This window comes from Nothoprocta perdicaria, unplaced genomic scaffold (assembly GCF_003342845.1).
Source record: "Nothoprocta perdicaria isolate Ctin4 unplaced genomic scaffold, notPer1 scaffold_466, whole genome shotgun sequence".
Taxonomy (NCBI): domain Eukaryota; kingdom Metazoa; phylum Chordata; class Aves; order Tinamiformes; family Tinamidae; genus Nothoprocta; species Nothoprocta perdicaria.
Window position 1 is genome coordinate 54524 of NW_020455717.1, and position 27895 is coordinate 82418.

Here is a 27895-nt window from a genome sequence, read left to right on the forward strand (position 1 = left end):
CGGGCGGCGGGGGGAGGCCCGGGGCCGCCCCCGGAGCCTCCGGCCCCGCGCCGGCCTCTCCCGGGGCCGGGGCTCCCGGCGCTTCCTCGAAAGCAGCAGCGGCCGCGCGCCGCGCTGACAACTTAACTCCGAGCCCAAACTTCCCTCCGTCGCAGCCTTTATTCCTGCAAACAGTTTAGAAATCCGCCAGGGTTAGCGCGTCTCCCCGCGGAGCTGCGGCCCGGCCGCTTAGCAGAAGCAGAAAATGCCTTTTTTGTTGTTGTTGCTGTTGTTGTTGTTTTTCTTTCAAAGACAGCAAAGTGGAGCCCGGCACCCACTTGCCCCCCTTCAGCTGGCGGTGACACGAGCGTCCCCTCCTCGTGSTGCCTGCTCACCTGTTACTTTGTCCCCAAGTGCTCTCCCTGTATCCCGGCTGTGCCAGGTTACACAGCTGTGTTCTTCTTTTCTAGGGTTTCTGGAAGTGGAACCTTTAGTTAAAACCTCAAACTGTGATTTTTTTTATTTTTTTTCCCCTTGTTGCTGCTTATTTATTTATTTTTCTTCCTTCATGGAACAACTGTCATAGCTTTCCTTAGCAGGAGGGCCCCAGACCTATGATTACGTTCCTGGAGGAGTTCTGAAAGTTTCCCCCTTGCTGTTTGCTCAAGGCTCTCAACACCTTCTGCTTCTTCCTATTTACATCTTGGGTGTTGTTTTTGGTGTAGAAAAATCACGAGAGTTGCTGCTTTTCCTTGAATCTGTTTCTGACCCTCCCTCCCCCAGTCTAAATGATTAGATTCTAATCATTTAATATTATAAAACTCAGTGCAGAATTAAGTGACTTCTGATCCTTATTTTTCCTTTCTACTGGAATATATTGGTTTAGTTGTTTCAAGTTGTGTTTGATGTGCATTAAATACATAACCTTAGGTATATACAGTGTTTTGAAACTGTGATAATGGGTGAAAAACTCTGCTGTGTCTTTAATAACTTGTTATTGACTTATTGTAGGCTTTTTATTATTATTATTTTTCTTTGGAAATGACTCTCCTTGCTTCCTTCCAGGCTTAATGCTACAGTTACTCTGACTGTGAGTGTAAAGACCCAAAGTTGAGGTGAGATGTACTGAAATCTTTGTTTCTTTGTGGGAAAACTTCCTCTGACGCTATTCCGGGATTTCCTAGAAAGAATGAGGAAATTCATAATTCTTTTGATTTCTTCTTTTCAGGGTGAAAACAATTCATGTTTGAGAAAGGAGGAGTAATTCAGAACAGAAAACGTGTATGCTATGGTTAACTGTTTCCCATCATCCGAGAATCTCTTTTCCCACGGTGTGAAACTCATTCAGCATCGGGATAAAGGATAACGACTCTATGGATATACAGAATTCTTCACCATGGTAAAACTCGCTAACCCCCTGTACACGGAGTGGATTTTGGAGGCGATCAAAAAGGTAAAGAAACAAAAACAGCGTCCTTCAGAGGAGAGGATATGCAATGCAGTATCTTCATCGCATGGTTTGGACCGCAAAACTGTTCTGGAACAGTTAGAGTTGAGTGTTAAGGATGGAACTATTTTAAAAGTCTCCAACAAAGGTCTCAATTCTTACAAGGATCCTGATAATCCTGGGAGAATAGCACTTCCAAAGCCTCGCAACCATGGGAAGTTGGATGGTAAACCAAACGTGGACTGGAATAAACTTATCAAACGCGCCATCGAGGGCTTGGCGGAGTCTAGTGGCTCGTCCTTGAAGAACATCGAGCGCTTTCTGAAGGGGCAGAAAGATGTGTCGGCGTTGTTTGGAGGCAGCGCTGCCTCCGTTTTCCACCAGCAGTTAAGATTAGCCGTCAAGCGTGCGGTTGGCCATGGGAGGCTCCTCAAAGATGGACCTTTGTATCAGCTCAACACTAAGGCAACCACTAATGCTGAYGGGAAGGAGAGCTGCGAGTCTCTTTCCTGTCTCCCTCCAGTGTGTCTCCTTCCCCACGAAAAAGATAAGGTAAGACCCCCTTTGCACCCTGTTTTTTCCTTGGGATTGATTAAATGTGTCGATAMGGAGTTATGGTTTGAGGTCGGTTTGTTTAGGTTGCGCCTTTTGAGCTCAAAACGTRTTTTGAGGATCCTGCTCCCTCCAAATTTCTGAGCAGGACCAAAGGAAACTTAATGGGTAAAAACCTGGATTTTGAATCTGGAAACGGCGAACAAATCTGAAAACTGCAAATGACCCAGTAGGAGGAATTTAATGCTTATGTTTCTCTATGATGGAATTGAGTAGATGATGAGAGACTTATTGAATTATCTTAGCAAAGCACGGGAAGTTACCATGCACTCTTTAAGGTGAGGTGGATTTGCAAATCAGACTTGAGCTCATCTTATTTTCACACTTTTATCTGACTGCCAGCTCAGCTTCTTATCTGAACGTGGATAACGTGGTGGAGCCGTGATTAGCAGCCGGGGCCTAATACTGTGTCAGAGGCTTTCTGCATTAACAGTAAAAAAAGAAATTTGGTCCCTGTCACGGTGCGGATTTGTCGTATGATACAAAGAAAAAGTGCATAGGATATAGCAGGTAAAATGAGGAGTGAAATCAGAGGCTGTGGAGAGCAAGAAAGTGKTGGAATGAGCGCTCGTGAACTTCTCCTCCCTTTTGCATGCGCTGCAACCTTTGGGTGTGGTTCTTGAGGGAAAAAAGTAAAACATTTTGCTATTGTTTTCTCTTATTTTTTTACGCCTCTTTTTTTTTTTTCTTCTTCCTCACATCTTTTTTTTTTTGCGTGCGAAAGATCTTTTACTCCCCACCGCAACCCTGAGATCAAGTTGTCTGAGTGAAACTGATACCCACTCAGTATCTTTCCTGTCCCTTTGCTGCTGTGGAAGTGAAGCTGAAGTCTGTTCTTTGCTTATTAATTTGACCAAGTTGTTGGTAATTCACACCCCTGCTTTACAAGTCCAGGCTCTGTGGAACATGAAAATTATTTTGTCAGTCCATAATACTTGGAGTATTTTCCTGCTCTAATGCAGACTTTTGTTGGAAAAGTCCTCCTCGGTGCTCAGGTCTTTAAGTGTGCACTGCTGATGCTTTTTCAATCAGCTTTGCTTTGCGGAGAGAATTTCTTATTACAGTTTATTAAAGCTGGAAAACTTAAGTACTGCAGTGGTCTTAAAAAAACTACAAAGCTGCAATATTTCTGGTAAAGGTTCTTTGTGCTTTAATTGTGGGAGCACTATAGTGGACACAGTATTTACTAGTTACAGTAGTGTGTTGTGGCCTGTTGGAATTTAAGATTAAATATTACTCTTCTGAAAGTTTTCTCCGCTTCTTGCATCCTTTTCTAAGGCCTCTGTCTACGTATGTTTCTTACAGACTGCTCCAGAAATATCGGTACCCAAACTACTAGAGTCATAAAATGGTATAAAAACAGCTTGTAAACAAGCCTGGCACATGTGGCAGCTGGCTTGAGAGTGGCAGTAACAGTGGAAAATATTAGCTCTGCATATTATTATTTCCACATTGTGTTTCACAGCCTATCCAGTTTTCTTGTAGTGTGCCGAAACTCAGAACCTCTGTGTGTGTCTGTATACATTTCTTTTTTTTTTTTTTYTTTYYTTTTTTTTTTTTTTTTTAAGGTGAGTTGTTCCATGGGCTTTTCTTTATCGTAAGATGGGATATGTCAAGTGGTGAATGAGCATGGGGCACTATAAACATAGCCGAAACAGTTATTTGGGTGCAAAACACACACTGGGCAGCAGTTATTTTCTGGAGTGCCCAGGAATGGTGGGCGGTTTTGTTTCCTTTCTTTTTGTTCCGTTGGACTCGCTCTGTGTGACATGGTGGCAATCTAACCTCAGATCCTTAGACCAGACTTAGCATCCGTATCAGCCTCCCAAACCTGTGAACGAGAAGAATGTCATTATGACTCGCGTGTTTCAGTTTTCTTTTATTATTGCATAGTCTTTGGTCCTTAACATCCACTTAACAACTCTTCATGCTTTCATATGATGCCGCTTTGGGCTCCTTAAAAGAATAATGTGTTCCTGTTTAACTACAGCTCCCAGTGAGCTGCAGGTGCTCCTCTGGCAGGGTTTGAGAGTAGTGTCAGTTTTGCTTAGATGCCTGAAAACAAATATTCAGCCCTGGGTGTTCTCCCTTTTAGCTTGCAAGAAGTCTGTGCACGTTGCAGCCTTAAACTTTCCACATAAATGTATTAAAAAGCATTATATATTTTTTTCATGTTTAGTAAATCTTCCTTTCTTCAAAAATTTTCTTACCTCGGTGTTCTCTGTTGTGGCAGCCAGTGCCAAAGAGCCTGGCAAGTTATCCTGGATTCCCCACCTGGTGTCACAGTGACGTGTTATTGACAGTAAGATTTTTAGATCCTGARTTTAGAAACACTGTTTGGGTTAAAACGAGCAAGCAAAAAAGTGCTRCTCGTGGGCACAGCTCATTGCTGGAATGCAGTTATCCGTTAGGGATAACTGAAGGGAGTTCTCTCTGCTTCCATTCTAAGCACTGGATATGCTTTCACTCGTGCATGGACTTTTGGGAAGTGCRGCCTTTTCTTCAGTTTCCTGTAGTTTAGAAGCTAAAATAGGAAATGTAGTTAAGAGCTATTTTTACCTTCCTTGTGACGTCCTGGGCCAAACGCTGGGATTTAATTTGCTATTGTTTGCATGGTAGRTGACAGACCCATAGGATCGGTGATGTTGTCCCCTCCGGTGGAAGGGGAGGAGGTGGATGGGGGGTGCAAGAACTAGATGTAAAGAGAGATTGGGCTGAAATCGTAAGGAAAGAAAACAGTCAATTGCCACCCCTTGGCTGAGTATCAGGCAAGAACTAACCCTTCAACTAGCCCTGCATCCTTCAGTGATGATTTGTTTTCCTCCCATATCTGTAGGGCATGAGCAATACTGTACAGTTCTCTAAAACGATGTAATTGTGCTATTACAGACCACTTTCTATAGCAAAGCTCCAATTAAATATACACGAAAGATTCCTTTAAAGTGTAACTATCACTCCTACTTCGTGTGCAATTAATCTACTTGCAGAAAGAAATAATTTTATTTACTTTTCTGGGATTCATTTCTCTAAGCTAACCCTTGTTCAGAGGATCAGTTTTATTCCCTAAACTCTTTGCTGCTCTTGAAATCATGACTTAGAGTGAATGGGTCTTTAGATAGAACAAAATCAGCAGTCACAATGATTGAGCATGTACTGGGCTTGGGGATGTGGTAGGTTATAGAAAGTCTTAACAGAAGGTGTGCACAAAAAAAATAAATGGTATTTCTTGAGGAAATCTTGGGAGACGTTTCCCTGCTGCTTGATTTGGAGCAGCTTTTCGCTGCACTTGCTTGTGGGGATGATTTAGGGAGGCACCTTGCAGCCAAGCCTAGGGTTATGGCCACGGCACAGTGGTCCGAGCGTGGAGATGCTTCCCCACGGCTGCAGGTTGGAGCTCCATGTGTCTGCATGCAATGAAACGGGGAGTTGCGCTCTGCACAGCGAAAACCTGCAGGAGTTGGAGGGAAGGAGCCTTCCCTGGTGGGCAGGGGACCTCAGAGKGCAGTGGCCTCTCCCACCAGCCCCTTTTGGACTGGCTGCACGCGTTTGAGTCTGCCCTGCAGCCTGCTGTGCCTACGTTTTACCTACATCACCCACCCTTCTGTTTCTCAGCTTACCTTCTGGCACCAAAAACTGCATTTGAAAGATAATAAAGACTGATTTCTCTCCTTTATAGTCACTTAGTTTTAAATACCCTATCCATTCAACGCAAGGAAAGTAAACGATGTTATATTGACTTACGGCTATCAAAMACATCCGTTTAATTGTGCGAAACTGCTCCCGCAGCTCCGTGCTGCATCTTGAGCAACCGAGGCAAAGGATTGCAACGCACCAGGAGTGCTTGGGAACCGAAACATGGAAATAGGGGCTTTATGCAGCCTCTRTCACCCCTTAGAACTGTTTGCCTGCATCTCAAACTTCCAGCATATGGAGGTCCTTCTAGAAGGAAGAACCCTGGCACAACTTGGATCCCAGCTGTAGCCACAAACCAGCGAAGATGTTGGAGAATATTTGTATAAAAACCCAGGCAAACTGTTATCTTACTAATGCAGCAGGTTTTTTTTGAGAAATGCAAAAATTGTTATCCACCAGTGCCAGAGTATGATGTGTACCATTGCCCTGTGTATTCTCTGTATTCGCTGCAAACAAAGATAGTAATGGCAAGTCACAAATAGAAATCAAATGTACTATTTGTGTGGCCTGTGTAAGGTGTTTTTGCTGAATTGCTGCAACCAGCTAACTATTTAGTACTGTTAAATATTTAATAAAGTGTAATTGCAGTTCAGTAGTACTACARTATGAAAATACAAGCATCTTTAGTACCCTTAAAGAGTAAAGAGATGTTGTATATTATTGTGAGGAGCTAGACAGCAGTAGGATGCAGAGGTTAAGATTGGAGAGTCTAGGTGGAAATAGCACACTTATTATTTTGTAAAAAAAGAAATGTGTGAAAGTGCGATAAAAAATGTGCGATAAGAAGTCGGCTAATCAAAAGAAATATTGAAATAGTTGCTGTACAGGGTAGATGTTTCAAGTTCGTTTGATACGGGCTCTCAGGGCAAAGAAATAGCCTTTTTTTGACAGTCTCAATTTGAGCTCTCTCCCATTAGTAGTAAGGAAATTATTTGTCGTTTGGGTTGTTTTGGGTGGATCAAAACCTAAAGGATCTTCCYGAGAGCTCTGTAATTACACTCGCAGAGCTCGCCCTTGCTCTCCAAGGTGCTCTCCCAGCTCTCSTTTCCAGCTGGAGTAGGATTAGGATTTACAACTTCCAACTGGCTCYTTGGAAGACAAGCCTGTACTTCCCTATGTGAAAAGCCATGGGCAAGAGCAGATGGCCTCCATCTGTATCCGTGTCGGTTTGGAACCCCAAGTGCTAAGGAATTGCTCTGAGCTTGGATCACTTCATTAGCGAATACGTGAAGCAGTTCATAATAACAGACCACGTTTAAGTGGGTCATCGATGATACTGTCATGGTCAGCTGTGACCAGATGCAATAAGGCCCTGCGTTTTGGGAGGAAATGCTCCAAAGAGAGCCCAAGAGCAGGTTTGGCAGCATCTGGAATAGTGGGAATCCAGGAAGAAATACGATGGAAAGACRTCAGATGTTCCTGGGCCAGAGGAGCTGTGTCGGGGCCGAGGAAGCGCTTGTAACCGCGCGCTCCGACCCGRCTTTGGTAGCAATAAAGGATCCGAGCCTTTAATGACATGAAACTGGTCCAATGTGTTGGCTGCGTCCCTGCTGGTAGCGCTTGCCCTCCCRGAGCCTCCTGGCAGCTACGGAGAGACACATCTCAGAAGCGTGGTTAATAAAGGAGTCGTATTTATTGCACAGCTTTAAAATATGGTCGGGCTGGGAGGGTGCGGGATGGAGAACATTGTTAAATAAACAACAGCCTGGCTCCAGGTTAGCTTGGTTACATAACAGGGGTGAAAAAACRGTCGTGAAGGACAATATTTAATTGTTTTCCTGCTCTTGTTCCCCCCAGTTATGCTTCATGCAATGTCTTTTTTTTTTCCTGCTATCACATTTTACCTTAAGCCATGATGGTGGAAGAAAAATGTTTAAAAGGCATTTATATTAAATGAAGTAATATCATCATCATTATTATTAAAGATAGAGGATTTCTTTCCCAGATTTTCTGTTGATGGTATTTTTAGTATTTATTTTAAGAAGGTGGAGCCTGTGCGTGACGCCGCTGATTCCTTTGACCTCTGTGCAGTGGGTGGGTTGATAGGGGTTACTGCCACTTGCCTCTTTAGAGGGTTGCAAACTAAATTGATCCTAATGAGCTTTAATAAGTCCTGTTAGTTTTAATTCCAGCTCTGCAGGTCTTCTTACTGATTGTGTCAATCTGACTTCAACTTGTTCTTCCACGTTTTTCTAGCCAGGTGAACGCTTTTCCTTGGAATTAATAGGGATTCTTGCCTTAGATGGGGAAAAAACACGGTCCCCTGCTGGKTTCACCACCCCAACATCTGCCTGGCTTGCACTTGCTCTTGCTGCTGTGGTTAACCTGAACCCTGCGTGAGATTTGAARTGAGAGAAACCCCAAAATACTGACCCTCATGTGAGAAACAGGATCCCACGGGCAACCTATTCCCTTGCTTGAAGTCACTTTTGTGGAACAGTTAGCCCACTTATTAGTGAACTACACCTTAAAAATACTGTTTTTTTTCCAAGCCTGTTGCTATGAAGATCCATGAATCACCAGCACTTTTAATTGTCAGTGCCCCAGTCAGTTCACTGGATTCTTAAAATTCAGACAGAACAAATTATGCATCTTGCTATGTAGCTAAATATCTGCCTAAGTGTTAAAAATACGATAACGGAGTTTTTCCAGTTTGGGAATCTTTTAAATCTCAATATCCACAAATTGAATCAGCCATCATCTCCAGTTTATGACAAGGAAAACGGGAAATATGTTTTGAACTACTCTTTTGAATTACTCTCCAGTATTTTTATTATTATTTTTTAAAGAAAAAATCTTAAAAAAAATGTTGCAATGATCTCAGGGAAAAAAAAACCCTAGATGCCTTTGGTGGAACGAGCCTTATCTGGGGCCGCTTGGGTTTGTGCCAGACTCGCTCTTGCAGCCTGTGTCCGACAGAAGAATGTTCCGTGCCGGCTGTCCGGACCAGAGCAATTGCCCTTGGAGCCTTTGTGTCATTCCACACATTAATGAGGAGCATGGATCGGGAATATTGGATTTTAATAAACCTTTCTCTTTTTTTTTTTTTTTTCTCCTTCCCTAATTAATTAAATCTAGTTTTCTAGGTGCTTACAAAACCTTCTGCTACATAAAGCCACCCTCCTGGCACTGAAAATCCCTGCCCAAGTTGCGGATTTTCTGCTCAAAACAGAAGTGCGGCGGCCTGCAGGCYGTGCCCGTGGGAGGAGCTCAGCCTTCCGCTTGCTGGGTTTGCTTGGTTCCAGGGCTGTGTTTTGCTCCTGCAGCTGTGGAAGGCTCGCCTGCAAATATTATTGCATCCTGCATCGCCAGGGGGTCATCTGTGGCTCCTAAGATAACATGGATTACTTGATTGCAAATTAGCAAAGTGGGCCAAAGCCGTTTGCTCCGGGAGAGACTGTAAAGGATGCAGGTTTGGGTAAGAAAACCCAATTGCTTTGAACTACCCCTCTGAATTGGGGGGTCCAAAGAGGTGGATTTCTTTAAGCTGCAAGTGAAGGAATTGGAGTCTTCCCCCATATGTTCCCCCTGTGCTGCAGTTTGCAGTGTTGTTGCTCTGGAGCAGGTAAGGGAAGGGGAGGGTGTCCCGACTACCAGTGACTGCCTGCGRGGCGGCTCTCCTGGGACTTGGGAAGAGTTTCCTCCCTCAATCTCCCTGAACCAAGAAGACTGCAAAGCAGAATGGCTCRAAAGTGAAAACACACTGAAATGTTTAGTATTTATTTCCTTCCCGTTGCCTTTTCATAAGCTCCCCTCTTTGCCGTTGCTTTTAGGAGGGGGTCCAGTCTGTGAATCTGTACAGCACRGTGCGTTTCTAGAAATCCTTTGTATAGTAACAGCATGTGCCGAGAGGCTGGCAGCCTCCGAGCCTGTCATTCCCATTCGCTCCGCCGCCCTCCCGCTCTGGATCTGGTGACATTACATAGATGGATGTGCTTGCGAGAAAAACAGCAGAAGGAGTTGAAAGCCTGCCAAAAATGTGCAGTATGAGCCCGAGCTGGCTGCTCGCAGGGCTGTTTGCGCGGCGCTCGCATTGTGTGCGTGCGCTCCTCGCTCGCCACGCTCTTCCTTGCTGAACAGACACCCCTGCAGCGAGATCTGCCCGGCCTCAGCACAGCACCGGCTCCCACAGCAGCTCTGCGCTGGGAGATCCCTCATTGCTCCTCTCTAAAATAGCCCCCTGTCATCAATTACACCCTGTTTTTCTTCAGGGCTACTCGGATCTTAGTCCGTGTTCTCCCCGTTTGAGCTGGTTTGTTTTATGAAAGCAACTGGGTGTTTGTTTACGGTTTCAGAAGGGGTAAGCACAGGAAACGGGCGAGCTGGGAAGGGTGAGATCTTCCTTGTTGGCCTTCTGAAGCTGAGCTCTATCTGCTCGGCGGGTCTCCGGTGGCCCAGCTCCAAAGTTGGTCTAGAATTATTACGGAAACTGAAACCTTCTGCTTACAAACATTGCAATTGACTCTCCGTGACTTGTACGTGGGCCTGTAGGCCACAGGGCTCCTGTCTTTTTAATCCAACTGAAAGGTGTTYTGCGTTTGCTAATGAAGCAGAGTCCTCGAGTTCTCCATAGTGCTCTAAGGAGTGGCAATTCCGAGAGTGTTGCTGCAGTTATTCTCTGATGGGAATGTCCCTCAGTCAAATGATCAGCGAAATGATTGTGCACAACTGCTCCAAGTTTCCCCCCCAAATCAAGCTGATAAAAGAAAAAAAAGAGCTCTTATCACCGCGCTTCACAACCAGTATTTGTACATACACGCAGGTGAGTGACAGCAGCTGAAATGACAGAGAAGTCGATGCTTTTAAGATGACACCTACAAAATGAACCGCCCAGCCAGGACCTGCAAGATTGCAAATGTGCAATTGAAGTCAAAGGCAATTGATGACAGGATTATTAGGATCCACAAATGTCTGTTCTTCCTCTTGAAATGCAGCTGCGCCCCATTTTATTAGATGAATTAGTTGCATATAATTGGTAGCAAATTCAAGCGCGTGGAAATGTGCAAGTCTCATAAAACCCTGTCAGGCAGTACTAGTGACCAAGAAGTTTCACACATCTAATATAATTTAAATGGAAGTTTGGACCAGGAGGGACACAAATCCCTTATTTGTAAATAGGAATAATGGTACTGATATRTGAATAATAGAGCCAGTAGAAAAAGGGATATTGTTCTTACGGGAAAGATCAAGGTTAATTAATAATACCCATAATCTTCATAATAAACCTCAGATCGAGGTTTTTTTGCGTGATGAACTGAGCCATAATAAATACAAGAGGAGCCTGTGGGTAGGRGGGCAAGGGAATGCTTTTGAGAATGTAGAAGGGGAAAATAATTCCCCAAATCATGATGCCAAGGAAATTAAAGCATTGACAGACCCTTAATGCACAATTTTAGCCCAATATTGCTTATAGCGACTGCCCGCAGCTGCCTGTGTGGCATCCAGAGCCCAAGCAGGGCCCAAGGTCATAAACATCCCGTGGGATTTACCCCAAAACTAAGTAAGGCAAACACAGCATGAGGGATCTTTAGGCTTTCTTTCCRAGGTAGTCATTCCCCGCTGCTTAATTTTGCTAAATTAACGCTAAATTTTTGCTAAATTAGCGCTRAATAGTATTCTGAGAAATTTCTAAGGTGTTTCTTCTGGTTGCTTCCATCTAGTGGATGTTTTGAAGAATACACCTCGGGCTGTRAGTTTACAGCATCCGCTCCCTCTTTCAAGCTATGTTATTGCAGTGTAAAACAAGCTGATTTCTGGGGGGAAAAAAAGATATTCTGGATATAGTTGCATTGCTTAGCCAGAATGAGGGTTTCTGGAGGTTCTCTGGTATATGCCTATGTTCAGTAATTAGCAATACGTGTGGCTGGGATTGCATAATGTGCTCTGCAAAATGTGTGTGTGAAATTACAATTTGTACCATAATACAGAATACAAAGAATGTGTCTGAAAGGTAACATAACTTTTTTTTTCCCTCGCTTTTCCAGTGTTGTAAACACGGTTGTGGCATTAGTATAATTTTCTAAATTTTCCATGTATCTTTGTTCCTAAACCAGTAAGTTTGGGACTGATTTTAGGAAAAATGCAGGCTTTGCTTAGAGACAACCTGCTAGATTATGAAATACAACACCAAATAYGACATGCAGTCAGTTCACGAAGAGCCGTTTTAAGGCCAGTCCGTTTGTTTCCTTACTTTTCTGGGAAGGCTGTTGGAGAATTTGATTTAAAAGCTTCCTCCGTGTCCACAGACACKTGGCCGGTTACTGTCTGTTTACTGTTTTGTTAATGTTGTACCTCATCTAAAACTCCTCTTTTCCCTACCTTGAGCTTAAGCCCTCTGACTTTTCCTTATAGATAACATCCAAGCAGYAGAAGAAAAAGGAGGAATGCTGAACAACATCTTTTCCCCTTTTCTTTTGCAGCCAGTGGCAGAGCCCATTCCAATCTGCAGCTTCTGCCTTGGTACAAAGGAACAAAATCGAGAGAAGAAACCTGAAGAGCTCATCTCTTGTGCTGACTGCGGCAACAGTGGTAGGTGCCCGCTTTACAGGGAGTAAAGCCAGTACTATCTGAGCCTGTGGTCAAGCCTAGTGAGTGATTTTGACCCATACATATGAGGCATAATATGTATCTGTGATATATAATACACTTAATAGAGCTCAATCTCACRCTTCTAGGTGCACACTGTTAAGTTAAGCTTAACATGCTTAACTTAAGGCTTCGTTTGACCCCTGGGGATTTCCTTAAGAGGGCGATAATGATGACCAGTCTTATCACATCACACCACTTGTAGGTGTTAGCAGCACTGAAATAATTGATTATTATTATTTGTTGGCTTCTTCCGTAGGTCATCCATCCTGTTTGAAGTTTTCTCCCGAGCTAACGGTGCGAGTGAAAGCCTTGCGGTGGCAATGCATCGAGTGCAAAACGTGCAGCTCCTGTCGAGACCAGGGCAAGAACGCGGTGAGTGTAGGAGGCTCTGGCCTGACTGCCAACCTTGGGCATGCCCTGTTAAAATAGGAAGTAAAATCACTGTGGAAACAAGTATTTACGGCTTCTGCTTATGTCCGCGAGTCTTTCCGTGAAATATAATGCTGTATGTGTGCTTAAGAAGCAGTGTGCTCTGAGATGGTGGCAAAGTAATGGAGGCCTTGATGCAGAGCTCRAGGGAGATGAACTTGCTCTTTGTTCCACAGGACAACATGCTATTTTGTGACTCGTGYGACCGTGGCTTTCACATGGAGTGCTGTGACCCACCTCTTACCAGGATGCCAAAAGGTGAGCACTTTGTCGTGAAAAGGGGAATTAAGGATGATGATGGAGGAGCTTGGTGAGTGGAAATTGTACAATAGCGTGTCCTGGAATAYAACCAAACTTGTCTTTTYCTTCAGAGAGGAAGRAGGAGTCTTCCTTAGCTGGAAAAAWTTCCCTGTAGGAGATGGYTGGATRTAGTAGATCCTTAAACAGAATATGAGRCTTATACTGCTGGATCATAGATGTGATTTTTTTGTGTGCAGGTGTATAGATGATAATCAAGGCCTGGGGGGGGGGCTTTTTCTGCCTGTTGTTGTAGGGCCTGTATTCCCTAGGGCCCAAAATTCCCTTTTCATGCTGTGTTGGTCCTCTTGCATCCAGCGGTGATCCAGTGTGTTGTGTCTTTCCAGGTATGTGGATATGTCAGATATGTCGACCACGGAAGAAAGGAAGGAAGCTTTTACACAAGAAGGCAGCACAAATAAAACGGCGATATACTAACCCGATAGGACGTCCCAAAAATAGGTTAAAGAACCAAAATACAACGTAAGTCTCATAGAAAGAGGAATAAATTGTGTCATTTTTGTAGCAGCAGGTGTTTCTGAAGCGTCTTACCTGTTCTTGAGAGAAGATTTCTTTTGCAGTGAAGACCTTTTCATTATTCCTTAATACAGAAGGTAATTTCTGAGGAATGCAGTTAAAAAAAAACCAAGAGCTTTTTCTCGGTGCTTCTTTGTAACTAGATTTTTGACTCGTGGTAATTTACTATTTAGTTTTGRACTGTACTTTTAACCATCAGGTAAGTTTTTGCCTTTTATGTCAAATCTGTTCTGCTGGATGGCTACTTCTTCTGGCATAGCTATTTGTATTTAGCATTTCCCAAGAACTATTACTGATGTCACAGAAGCTAAATAATCTAAAATAAAGCTACTGGGGCTGTAGTTGGACATGTTTAATCTGACCCTGCTGCCAAAAGATGCTTGTCCCTTCCCTTGCATACAGCCCTGTGTTTCTGCACTTGCCTGGCTCTCCGCCTGGGAAAACCTGTGGCTTTTTTGAGGGTGCTGTTAGGGATTGCCTTAGGGTTTGGCTGGGAGAAATGATTTATGTTCATTCTGACCCATAGTATTGCTGGCGTTCTGGTGGAGCACTTGTCGTGTAGCATTTAACAGAGCAGGGAAGGAAACAACCAAGGAGCCACAAGAACCTCTGCTWTGGGCCTCGAGCCAGCTTAAGGAGAGTTTTGAGCCAACACTTGAGTCTAAGGAACGTCATCGGGGATATTCTGCAAAAAGATCTTAGGAGGCTTGATGGCTGCGAAAGTAGAGTGGACTTCCAAAATTTCTAGTGTTAAGTCCAATAAAATCTGCTCGTTATCGTGATTTATCCTAAATGAATCGCACATAATGCTCAGTATGTGGGGAAAGATACCAGCCCCCTGTGCAGCTTAAAAGAACCCCCTTTGGCAAAGCTCCAACTGTATCTTTCCCCTTCTGATCCTTTAGATCAAAAAGCCCCTTCAGCAAAGTCCGAACTGGCCCTGGTCGGGGTCGGAAGCGAAAGATCACCCTGTCCAGCCAGTCCGCATCCTCCGAAGGAGGATACCTGGAGCAGACGGATGTCTTGGACTTCTGCAGAGATGGCAGCACCACCTTGAAGTTTAACAAGAAAACCAAAGGGCTTATAGACGGCCTTACTAAATTCTTCACTCCCTCCCCTGATGGCCGGAAAGCTCGGGGGGAAGTGGTGGACTATTCTCAGCAATATCGGATCAGGAAAAAGGGTACCAGGAAATCTAGCACTTCGGAATGGCCCACAGGTAAGGTTTTCCACCTTGCCAATGTTTAAGTATCCTCTACTCCAAGAAAATGTTCCAATTTTCTTTCAAAAATGTTCGATGAAGTGAGTGGAATTGGTAGAGGCTGGGAAGTTGGAGCTGGAATTAACACTCAAGTGCAGAGATCACTCATGCCTCTGCAGGCTGTTTCTTGAGTGAGAACATATCTGTCCTGGCCTTGGCAGTGGCAGAGTCACAAAATACATCTAAATTTAATTGCTGTTATACTTAAAATCATTTAGAAGTGGTYGATCAGTGAAACGCCTGTCTCTTCTTTACAGACAATCAGGATGGCTGGGATGGAAAACAGGAAAATGAGGAGCGTTTCTTTGGGAGCCAGGATGTCTTAACTGAAAAAGACATGGAGTTGTTCCGAGATATTCAGGAGCAAGCATTGCAGGTACCATCAGCTTATCAGTGTCCTATAATAAGTGCTTAATCTGACAAATAAAAATACCAAGGGGGGAAAAAAAAACGCTCTGGGTGAGTTGGTCAGGCAAGGACTAAAGTGTTTTGGTTTTGCTGGTTGAGAGTAGTGAGGAATTGACCTCGTGAGAAACGAAGGTCGTATAAAAGTACTTTCACATCAAGTACTTGGGTTTTGGAGGGGAAAGGGTTAACCATGGTTTGGTGGAGCTGATGCAGATAGCAAGTTGTAACTCCTAAGAGCTTTTCTGGCTGACTGCTGAAATATCCTGATTATCCTCTGGGTAAGAATCGAAGGAAACATGAATCACTCTGGCTCTGTTTGGAGCCCTTCAGTTGAGTATCACGATAGATTACTATTCCTTTTTGCCTCTAAGTAAAGTTCCTTAAAGCGTATGGCACATATGCTTTATATGGCATATATTTTATATGGCATATATTTTATATATATGGCATATTATTTATATATATTTTTATATGGCATTTTATATATATGGCATATATTTTATATGGCATATATTTTTCTCCCCCTCCAAAAATATATATTTTTTTCCCTTGGACAGAAAGTGGGGGTGACCGGGCCTCCTGATCCCCAAGTCCGCTGCCCTTCTGTCATTGAGTTTGGCAAGTAYGAAATCCAGACGTGGTACTCCTCCCCATACCCACAGGAGTACTCAAGGTAAGACTGAGCACAAGTTTCTTTTATTCTACTTCTAACAGTGTTGTAGGTCCCTGAAAAGGGCAGCAATTTTCAAGCTAGAGTATGTAATTGGAGTTAAATCACCAAATATTGGGACACTTCTGTAYCCTATTGACATATTTAACTACTGTAGCCATGGTCTGGATATAAAATAGTTCTGTAGCTAAAAGCAATGACAATAAAAAAGGTGTTGTGAGCCGTTGCCTATGGATCCATGCGTGTTCGTGGGTATAGGGTTTGGGAGGTTGTCTATAGAGTAAATAAATGCTGTGGCTTAAAGTATGGTAGAGTGTTTTGTTTTGAAAAAGCTTGTTATCACATATTTAATTTTAGTACATCCTAGGTTTGTTTTCTTCAAGTTCTGTATCTGCAGAATGTAGAAACTGTGTACAAAAGCGTGTTATTCTGAGTTTTGATATTTATTTCGTTACTTACAGGCTACCCAAGCTTTATCTTTGTGAATTCTGCCTAAAATACATGAAAAGCAGAACTATTCTGCAGCAGCACATGAAAAAATGTGGCTGGTTTCATCCTCCAGCCAATGAAATTTACAGAAAAAACAATGTTTCAGTCTTTGAGGTAAGTTAAGAAACTAAGCTGCTCACTTCTTGGGTTTTTTTCTCCCTCCTTTAGGACCTAAAGAGGGTCCTTTAACACCCAATAGTGAGACAAGTGTTGCATAGTCCTAAAAATCCCCATTCTTGAAACATAGAGTTGCTAAAAATGAAGAGCTACCAGCAAGTACAGGCTGCTGGTTTCACATATAAGTTGTTTTGTACAAAAGCTGGTTAATTTTAGGAAAAAGAATTGAAATTTCTCCTTTAAACTAAGCCCCAACCCTATGCCGTGCAAGTTGGACACCTTTGAGAAGTTACCTTTGGCTTGGAAGTCATGGTTGATGCTTCAGAGCCACCTGGATATCCAGATAAGGCAAGTCCTCGTATGATAGCAAATGGAATGACGTTTTTCTTCATTTCCGTAAGGTTGATGGCAACGTCAGCACTATTTACTGCCAGAATTTGTGCTTGTTAGCCAAACTCTTCCTGGACCATAAGACCCTCTACTACGATGTGGAGCCATTTCTTTTCTACGTGCTGACACAGAATGATGTCAAGGGCTGTCACCTTGTCGGCTACTTCTCCAAGGCAAGTGTTTGTAATTTGGACATTTTTAAGGTTCAGGACAGCAGATCTGAGAAAATATTTTCCTTTGCTGCAATTACAAATCTGAAACACGTAAAGATTCACTGTTAATATAACCCATGTCCTTTACTGTGATGGGTCTAAGTGGAAGGTAGGTAGTGTCGGTCTCATTTGTTTGACTTTCCTGAACTAGTGGTTTTAATGATGGTAACAGATTTGATACTGTTCTGCCTTTCCTGTTGAAGCCTTTCCTTTTAACTTTGCCTTTCATTTTCACTTTCTGCCATGGAAGTATTTATGCACCCGCACAGAAAAACTTATACTCCTTCTCACTGGCCTTTTGTTTTTCAAATTTGCTTCTTTTTTTTCTTGTTTTTGCAACAGGAGAAACACTGCCAACAGAAGTACAATGTTTCCTGTATAATGATTCTTCCACAATACCAGCGTAAGGGCTATGGCAGATTCCTAATTGACTTCAGTAAGGATCTCTTTCTTTCTTCCTTTTTTTTTTCCTTTGTCCCTTTATATCTTAAATATACAGTTAACTATGGAAAAAGTTATATAATTTTTAATTAAAAGTATCTCAAAACAAAAGATGTAAAAACTCTTAAAATCACGTTAACTTATAACTTGTTCTTTCTGGTGGAAGACTTAAATCCTGAAGACAAATTGCCTTTTTCTCTTGCAATTTTCATGTTTACTGAGCGAGCACCTTATCACAGGAACTATAGAGATGCTGGTGTGGTGTTGTTAGCAGGAGCTTGCCTGCTGCATGTAGTTCTTGCTACAAAAAGTCAAATCTGCACAATCTGAAGCCTTCAGCAGCTAGATTTGAACKGAATGGTTGTCTTAAGCAAACAGTAGTCATGCGTAGGTTTTGGGTTAGCCTTTGAGACTAACAAGAACAGCTTTTTTAGGCTCTGAATGCTTAGACCATTCTGAGATTCATACATGCATTTCAGTGAGTTCCCTGGGAAAGTTACCACTGCTTTCAAATCTTTTATTATTTTCTAAAGCCACAATAACCCCTCACTGTCAGATTTCTTTTAATGACTTAATGACTACAGAATTTAAAAATTAAATATATTCAGAAGATCCTCTGCTGTTTCTGTCCTTCCTTGCTCCGTGTCTTTGGAGCAGGACTAAGGTGCTTTTGTGGCGCTGCAGTTTCAAGGTAGGCAAGTGCTGCCATCGCGTGGCATTGCCCATAACTAAGAGCAGRGAAGTTTAGAGATCTCTTATCATTGAAAAACAGGTAATTGAAGTGTAAAAAAGTCAGCCTGGTCGTGCAGTGCATCCTCCAAAACCATAATATATATTTTTGTAAGTAGCATTCCGCAGATTTCTGGAAGAAATGTTTGTGTAGAAGTGCAATGACAGGAGATAGCTACAGGGGCCAGTTTTGTGAACCCTTTTTGCCTTGTGTTTCTTTAGGCTACCTACTTTCCAAGCGGGAGGGTCAAGCAGGATCACCAGAGAAGCCCCTGTCCGACCTGGGGCGGCTCTCGTACATGGCTTACTGGAAAAGTGTCATATTGGAGTGCCTTTATCATCAACGTGACAAGCAATTAAGCATCAAGAAGCTGAGCAAGCTGACTGGAATCTGCCCTCAAGATATCACTTCCACTCTGCACCACCTGCGGATGCTCGACTTCCGCAGCGATCAGTGAGTACAGCCCGTTGCTCCTGCTGTTTGTCACCTTGCAATGAAGGTTGTCTCTTGCCCACGTGGCTGTCCATTTAACAGATAGAAAGCCTGAAGGCCTGCAGATGAATGTTACCTATCTAAAGATAATGGCTGAGCACCATTAACAAGAAATGGAGAGAATTTTAGTAGCATTTCCGCAGTTTTAGGGTGCCTTATCTGTTAGACTGAAGAAATTGTGGATTGTAGAATCTTAATGAGTTGGTCCAGTCTTTCTGTTCCCTCACACAGCCCTGCTTGAGAGTAAGCAGATATGTCATATTTTCATTATTAATTTTAGGAAAAAGAAGTTTAATTTCTCCTTTAAGCTAAGCCCCTTCCCTAAGTTGGAATCCTTTGAGAAGTTACCCATGACGTGGAAGTCACAGTAGATGCTGTCACGTTTTCTATGTTGTCTCTTTCACATGATATGTGTAGCATATAGTCTGCTCTTGATCAATGTGTCTTTACTTATTTAGATTTGTGATCATTCGTCGGGAGAAACTCATTCAGGAACATATGGCGAAGCTTCGAACTAACGTCCGACCTATAGATGTGGATGCAGAGTGTCTGCGTTGGACACCCGTGATAGTTTCCAACTCGGTTGTCTCCGAGGACGAAGAAGAGGAGACAGAGGATGGGGAGAATGAAGAGCAACAACAGGAGAAGGAAAAAGATCCAGAGGCCAGTGTAAGAGTGAATCTCTTTCTTATAAGACACACAATTTACATTTGGTGCTCTTGCGCTTTCACAGATGATGATAACAAGATTTTGAATGGGCAGTTTGGGCCTGTTGTGTAATTGCAAAAAGCTTTGCAGTCATGGTTAGTATATGCCTCTTAGTTTTAGTTTCTCACCTAAAACGATCAGGAAAATCACTGAAGCAATAATTGAAGGAAGGTTCMAGTCAGTCTGTTTTCACTGTTGCTAGGGAGAGTAAAATGCTTCTTTTTTCCTTCATCTTAATTAAGGAAAATGCTTCTTTTCCCCTTAAGTTGCAAAAAAGCAAACAAATCCAAAATGCTACAGACCAAAGAACCTCTGCACTCAAGAAAGCAAATCAAATTATTGAGAGGAGGTCTGAAAGCACCGAATTGTTCCATAAGTGACAAGTATCATAAATAAAAAATAGTCAACTAGGTGCTTTTTTTTTTTCTTCCAGAAGCAGCTTTGATCCTAAATCACTATATGCAGAGCAGAGAAAATTCCTGAAATACAGGCTGCTCTCCTGGAAGGGCTGCACTTCGGCATCCAGTGATAAGACCTGAGTAGACTAGTGTTCCTGAGAGGCAAACTGTGCACGCCTGCTGCATTTAAATTTAATTAACTGTGCATTGTTACCAAAATAGCTTCAAAAATCGCTCATCTCCCTTTTTTTTCATGAAATTGGCACAAATGCTGTTTGGGTGTAGCAAGATGCATTTCCACTCTAGCAGGCCATTGGATGGCCGTTGCTTGAGATCACCTGTCTGGAGGCTGAGATACGTTCTCACTTGCAAGGGGAAAAAATTGCACTTGGCACTATTAAAATCTCATAAGATCAATCAATTTGTCTTCGTTCTTGTAAAAATATCCTGCGTGCTTTTTTTTTTTGCATTTGTTTTATTAGTTCCTTTTTACTCAAAAGCTCCTGCCGAATAGAATTGAGGATAGGCACGTATACTTAAATCGCAAGTGTGAAACCCATTTGTTTTTATTTAAATCAGATGGTAAAACCCGTGTCGTGGGAGAAGAAAGAGCAAGAGCCTTATTCTCCTCCAGAGAATGAAAAAAAGCCGGACATCGTCGCTCCAGCCAATTCCGCCCGGCCAAACAAGCACATCCTTCCTCTGGAGAGTCTTCCTGCCAACAATCAGCCGTCCCGAAGAGGCCGATGGAGCCGCAAGGGCAAAAAACTGCGGGAGCCCTTTGGGGAGAAGGAAGCCAAGGTGCCCGCGGAGGAGAAGGCAGCGGGTGGCGGCGGGCGCTGCAGCGAGTGCGAGGCCAAGCCGGCGGCCTCGCGAGGCCGCTGCAGCGAGTGCGAGGAGACGTCGGCAGCCGCGCAGGGGGGATGCGGCGAGCGCGAGGAGAAGGCTCCGGTTGCCCGCGGCCGCTACGCGGAAGAGGAGGACAAATCCGCGCTTTCCCCGGGGCAGTACGGCAAAGGGGAGAAGGCGGCGGCGCCGCGGCGGCGGTACAGCGAGGGCATGGAGAGGTGGAGAGGGCAGCTCAAGAAGGGCGCCGAGCCGCTCAAGTGCCGGCTCCCCGACGACGGCGAGCGGCTGCCCCGCCGCTACAGCGACAGCAGCCTCCTGAGGTGCTTCAGCGAGAGCAGCGAGGAGGAGGAGGATGAGCCYGTGAGTCCCCGATCCAACTCTCCGCCCGTTCTCACCAAGCCAACGTTAAAACGAAAGGTGTGTGCTTGCTTTTTGTTCCCTTTTCCCTGTTTTTCCTTTGTCTCTAGCTCTGCTGCATTGCATTGTGCTTTAGATCCTTCTGACTGAAGGCAGATTTGCTCTGAGTCTTGGATTGCAGAAGAAACCCCTCTGAGTCACTGTTGAACTCTGCAGTGCTTGGTTTTAGCTTAGCAGCGTTTTGATTTCACCTGCGCTGATGAAAATGTGTTTTCTTCTGCCCCCTTCCCCTTTCAGAAGCCGATTCTTCATCGGAAGAGGCGAGTCCGCAAGCGTAAGCACCACAACAGCAGCGTTGTCACCGAAACCATCTCGGAGACCACAGAAGTGCTCGACGAACCCTTTGAGGACTCGGACTCTGAGCGACCAATGCCCCGACTGGAGCCCACCTTTGAGATTGAGGAGGAGGAAGAGGAGGAAGAGGAGGAGGAGGAGAACGACCTTCTGCCCAGTGGCTACTTTCGGCACTTAACCTCCCAAGACACCCTCAGGCGCAGACCTTCTTCCAAGAGCAAGTCCAAAGATGAGGAGGAGTCTGATGACACTACTGGTATGTTTGGTGGTATGTCCTTGCAAGTTTGGTCAGGGTGCCTCCCTCTCAGAGGCTAAGAGCTAATGATGGAGAAGTTCTTTACCTGGCTTTGTAACTTCCCGCTGAAATAYGGGGTTAGGCATAAACGGCCAGTCCAACTAGCCTAAAATATTCTGAAATCTCCTGAAAAMGCGGTGCTTGTGTTTAACTGTCTCATCGGCAGTGAACTGACAACAGGTCATTTTCAGATTCGGCTTTTCCAGCGAGATTGATGCCTGTGGTTGTGGAAAAGGTTTCGCAACAGAGTCATTTTACAGAAATACAGCGGGAATGAATTAAAGAGCCCTCAGATTCCCCCAGCAAAGGCAAATAATAAATGAGCTCCTTTGGGATAATGTTCTTCATCAGATTGCATGCTCCTCCTCTCAACTTCTCCTATCTCTGTAAAGATATCTGAACCTCCAATTCATAAAATAACCAGCTCAAAACAAATATTTTTATTTAGAGTGCATCGAAGATGCAAAATAAACATCTGTCTTTCAGATATTCCATTAGTAATCTTCCTGATTCTGTTCCTGCTCGATACATCCTGTTCCCAAGAGAACTTCTTGATGGCCTATGTAGTGCAAGGCGAGCAGCCAAATAAAATTAGAGAACTGTATGAGAAAGATGTATGGAGTTCTTATCCCTCTCTAAGTGATTGTTACTGGAACTCATTCATTAATTATGGCTTTCAAATGGCCCTTGGTTAGCAGAAGAAAGTGGTTTTCTTTCTCTAAAGATACTTAGTTCTGAAAATATCGATGTGATTTTAGTCACCTGTACTATTCATTTAGCCCCAGTTAACCTTAAATCCTCCTAATAATACAAAGCTCTGTGAGGTGAGTGCAGCCCCATGTTAATGCAGCATTAAGTTTGCTGCTCGGTGGAAATTTGTCTCCCTCCACAGATTTCGGCTTTGTTAATTCTGTTTGGATCAGTTTCCTCATGAGATATATCTGCTACTTCTGATATATATGGTGCTTCTGCCCTGTTAGTAAGACTTTTTTTCTGGGTCTCAAATCATACAGTGTCTGTGCCCTTTCTAGGCCTTTGACACAGATGCCTTTACACTTGGTTTTTTCTTCAGAATTTTTACTTTTGCTTCAGRAATCTGCTTTTATTTGGGGATTTTCTTCCTGGTTCGACCTGTAAGTTTTACCCCAAATGGGAAATCTGTAAGRATTTTCTTCCCAGGCTTCCCTATATGCAGGCTTTCAGCCAAGTCATCTGCATGAGCCTGTGGGTTACCTCAGCGTCCTTGAAAACAAGGATGAGATTCTGAGTGGTGATAAAATCCATATTCCTTTGCAAGGACAGAGTCRAATGCATATGATAAAAAAACCTTGCATTATCAGCAGGGGAGCTTACCATTAGAAGATCACTGGTTTTTGTTTTGTATTCTTACAAAAACATTTAAATTAATTCTTGACAAGGCAGATAAAAAGCATTGAATCTGTCCCAAGGAGATACTAAAAGCTTTTCCTCTGTAGTAAACTGGAAATGTGAAAGAGGGTATTAAGCTTTAGCGCGTTCTATGAAATTAATGTTTTCTTCTGCCTGCTGAATGATACTCGGGCTTTGGCAGAGACTTTTTCTCTTTAATCCATGTGCCAGGCTTTGGGTTTATGGATGACTTCAAGGGCTTGTTGGCCTCTGAACTTAGTGCTTGTTTTGAATCGGTTTCGACGAGCGTTTCAATGGAAAGCGGTCGCCTTCCTTCTCTCTTCTCCATGACCAGCTGTGGGTGAACTTGCTGCTGAGAATGTCGCTCCACTTCTGACTCCTCAGGATGCTGTTGAACCTCATTCACGYCACAGACTTGAGCAAAGGGCGAGAGCAGCTCAGCTGAGCTTTGATCACTCCTTAGGAAGTGCCTGGTGGCTGCTTGGAGTTCAGATTACTCAGTTTTTCCATAGTTGAACCTTTTGCATAAGTGTGTAACAACAGGTCTGCCAACAGTAATGCTTGAAAATCAGCAACCTTTTGTGTGATGGAAGAGCAGAAACRTGACTATATCCACACTGCGTTTGGGGGGAAAGTTGGGTTTATGTCCGTGCCGTGGGGTGGCCTAGCTACCCATCCAGCCCGCACCCTGCCATGGATCCTGATGGAAACAGCAGGATGCTTCATGGATGACTAAGGGAAAAGGCAAGAGGTGGTTATTAATGCAACTCAACACTACTTTGGGAAGAATAGCTCTTGTCAGAGAATACCATATATTTTGCGAGCTTAAAGGTTGGTTAATAGGGGTTATTGATGTCACCTCCTTAGTATTTTGTGAGGTGTTGGGCTTTTAATCAAACCCATTTAATTAAACTGAAATGTTACCGCATCAAGCTAATACGTGTTAAATTAATCACGTGGCAAACCAGGAATAATTGAGCAGCCTTGTTATTCTTTGGGGCCCAAAGAGATGGGTTGGGGTTGTGTATGGTCTTTAATCAATAAAATAGCATTAAGGTATCAGCTGAGAGGGTGTTTGGGCCTGGATGTAAATSAAGTGCAGGGCACTGACACCTGATGGGTCCTGTCCAGCTGAGAGTGATTTCTTAGCTCAAAACCAAAGAGATTCAGATGATCCTTTAATGTGTAAGTAGGAAATGTCAGGAGTGAAGGCCCATTCTGTCATCTCTCTGTAGCTGCTACTACTGCCCTTACTCAATTATTTACATTTGGTGGAGGTATTGATAGACTGAGATAGTTCTAGGAACAGCTGAGTTAAGGCTTTGGAAAAACCTGAAGTGATAGATTCAAGGAAATCAGCTCAGGAGAAAGGATGACTTGACAAGCTTACAAATTACTTGTACTGGAACCGCTTCTTGGTAGGGAAGATCCTCTGCCTAGCAGATAAAATTGAATCCAAAATCATATTAAGAAAAAAGGCAGGAATTCAGATGGCAAGCTGTAAATATTTACCCTGACATAAAAGCCAGATAAGAAGTGAATTGGGCTACCTTTTAATGTTTGCTCAGATACAGAACATTTTGCTGCCAAATTTAGGCATCTCTATCTCTGATGGCAGCTGAAAGTGCAAGCCAGGACTAAAAGCTGAAATCATTCTGTTCTCCATCAGGTGCGTGAAATACAAACCTAAATGTAAGCATGTATTTATTGCAATTCCATGGGTTCCCCTACCTTGGAACATTGTCATTGGGGAGTGTTCCGGATAAATAACACTTGGATTGTGCCATGAGTCTTCCCAGGGCTTCATCGCGTGGCCTAAGTGTTTAATTTGGGGTGTGTGCTGAAAGCCCAACGCTCTCGCCCTGCAAAATGTGGAAAGCAGTTTAATTCTTGGCAAATGAAACCCGCAACGTGATTGCTCATGAGCAGACCTTGTTACTTCTTGTTAACCCTTTTCAATACTTCTCTAAGCTGTTATTGGGATGTGGAGTTGCTAAATATGATGGGATGCTCGGGAAAGCTTCCSTGAATGCTCAGGTAGAATAAAATATTCGATTAATGTTCTGCTGTTTGTGTTTGCAGGCACCCCGACCTTGCAGCAGTTATCTGTGCTGAGGAAAGGTGAAGAAAATGATTCTTCACTGGAACCAGATACTTCCACACCCATGAAAAAGAAGAAGGGGTGGCCGAAGGGCAAAAGTCGAAAACCAGTGCACTGGAAGAAAAGACCTGGTCGAAAACCGGGTTTCAAAATGAACCGGGAAAAAGTGATGCCGTCTGTGCAGGGGGAGGAAGTTGAGGCAGTGGTCGCTGGCTCAAAACCAGTGCGTAAGCCCAAAATCTCCGATACGGAGAATAGTGTTGAGCAGAAAGAAGAGTCGCCCCTTACTGAGGAAAGGAAAGAAGACGACGTGAATATGGAAGGAGAAGAGGTAGGAGAGGGGGAAGAGGAAGATACAACCGGCAGTGAAGTAAGGGCAGTTTCTCCTGTGGACAGCAGCAGTAGTCCAGCACCAGAGGCTAAAGAGCCCGAAATAGAGGAGGAGGTAGAGGAGAAGCCCCGGGTTTCAGAAGAGCAAAGGCAATYGGAGGAAGAACAGCAAGAACTAGAAGAAGCTGAGCATGACCATGAGGAAGAGGATGAAGTCGCGGTAGTGGCGAATCAAAATGAAGACCATGATGCCGATGATGAAGATGATGGTCATCTGGAGTCTCTGAAGAAGAAGGAACTGGAGGAACAGCCTGTGAGGGAAGGGGTGAAGGAGGAGCCCGAGGTGCAAGAGTGTTTTTTAGAAACAAGCATATCAAGCAGTAGAGAGGAGGCAAAAGGAAAAGATGAAGCAGAGGCAGATTCGGAGGAAGAACAGGCTTCGAATGAGACATCGGTGGGGTCAGAGCATGTCCCTGGGTCTGAGGATGATCACGAGGAAGAGCAAAGTAGTAAGGAAGGGCTGATTGAATTAAAGGAAGAAGAGGAGATCCCTCATAGTGAGCTAGATCTCGAAACTGTCCAAGCGGTGCAGTCCTTGACGCAAGAGGAGAGCAATGAGCACGATGTCGCTTACCAGGACTGCGAGGAAACTCTGGCAGCRTGCCAGACTCTGCAGAGCTACACCCAGACTGAGGAAGACCCTCCGATCTCCATGGTCGAGGATTGCCAGGCCTCGGAGCACAACAGTCCAATATCCTCCGTTCAGTCGCACCCCAGCCAGTCGGTGCGTTCCGTGAGCAGCCCAAACGTGCCCGCTCTGGAGAGCAGCTACACCCAGATCAGTCCTGAGCAGGGATCCCTGTCCGCACCCTCTATGCAGAACATGGAGACCAGCCCCATGATGGATGTGCCTTCCGTATCAGACCACTCTCAGCAGGTGGTGGACAGTGGCTTCAGCGACCTCGGGAGCATCGAGAGCACCACGGAGAACTACGAGAACCCCAGCAGCTACGACTCCACCATGGGAGGCAGCATTTGCGGGAATAACTCTTCCCAGAGCAGCTGCTCCTACGGAGGGTTGTCTTCCTCCAGCAGCCTCACGCAGAGCAGCTGCGTGGTCACGCAGCAGATGGCCAACATGGGCAGCAGCTGCAGCCTGATGCAGCAGAGCAGCGTGCAGCCCGCGGCCAACTGCAGCATCAAGTCCCCGCAGAGCTGCGTGGTGGAAAGGCCGCCCAGCAACCAGCAACCCGCAGCGCAGCCGCCGCCGCAGCCGCCGCCGCCGCAGCAGCCGCAGCCGCCGCCGCCGCCGCAGCAGCAGCAGCAGCCGCCGCTGTCGCAGTGCAGCATGAACAACAGCTTCACGCCGGCGCCCATGATCATGGAAATACCCGAGTCGGGAAGCAGCGGTAACATCAGTATCTACGAGAGGATCCCGGGGGATTTTGGGGCCGGGAGCTACTCGCAGCCGTCGGCCACGTTCAGCCTGGCCAAGCTGCAGCAGCTGACCAACACCATCATGGACCCTCATGCCATGCCTTATAGCCATTCTCCTGCCGTGACTTCCTATGCAACCAGTGTTTCCCTGTCCAACACGGGCCTGGCGCAGCTGGCCCCCTCGCACCCGCTCGCCGGGACCCCCCAAGCACAAGCCACCATGACGCCGCCGCCCAACCTGGCGTCGGGCACCATGAACCTCGCGTCGCCGCTGCTGCAGTGCAACATGTCGGCCGCCAACATCGGCATCCCGCACACGCAGCGCCTGCAGGGCCAGATGCCCGTCAAGGGGCACATCTCCATCCGCTCCAAGTCGGCGCCGCTGCCCTCGGCCGGCGCGCACCAGCAGCAGCTCTACGGGCGCAGCCCGCCCGCCGTGGCCATGCAGGCGGGCCCGCGGGCGCTGGCCGTGCAGCGCGGCATGAACATGGGCGTCAACCTCATGCCCGCCGCCCCTTACAACGTCAACTCCATGAACATGAACACGCTCAACGCCATGAACAGCTACCGCATGACGCAGCCCATGATGAACAGCGGCTACCACAGCAACCCGGCCTACATGAACCAGACGGCGCAGTATCCTATGCAGATGCAGATGGGCATGATGGGGGGCCAGGCCTACAGCCAGCAGCCCATGCAGCCGAACCCCCACGGCAACATGATGTACACGGGGCCCTCCCACCACAGCTACATGAACGCGGCCGGCGTGCCCAAGCAGCCCCTCAACGGGCCCTACATGAGGAGATGAGCGAGAGCCGCCCGCCGCCCAAAAACAAAGCGAAAGACTTAAATATATATAAATAAAGGAACCTTTTATACTGACGA

At 44.9% G+C, this 27895-nt stretch overlaps 1 protein-coding gene across 1 annotated transcript; it reads left to right on the forward strand.

The window, feature by feature from the left end:
* Nucleotides 1-1043: 1043 nt before the first annotated feature.
* Nucleotides 1044-27895, forward strand: KAT6A (lysine acetyltransferase 6A). The gene is made up of 17 exons (XM_026046981.1): nt 1044-1094; nt 1208-1978; nt 12151-12259; nt 12576-12691; nt 12925-13006; nt 13393-13528; nt 14488-14801; nt 15101-15219; nt 15809-15924; nt 16383-16524; nt 16929-17090; nt 17472-17565; nt 18522-18753; nt 19251-19461; nt 20478-21164; nt 21402-21714; nt 25225-27895. Exons 2-17 carry the CDS (start codon nt 1376-1378, stop codon nt 27816-27818), a joined length of 6030 nt encoding a protein of 2009 aa, XP_025902766.1. The 5' UTR covers nt 1044-1094; nt 1208-1375; the 3' UTR covers nt 27819-27895.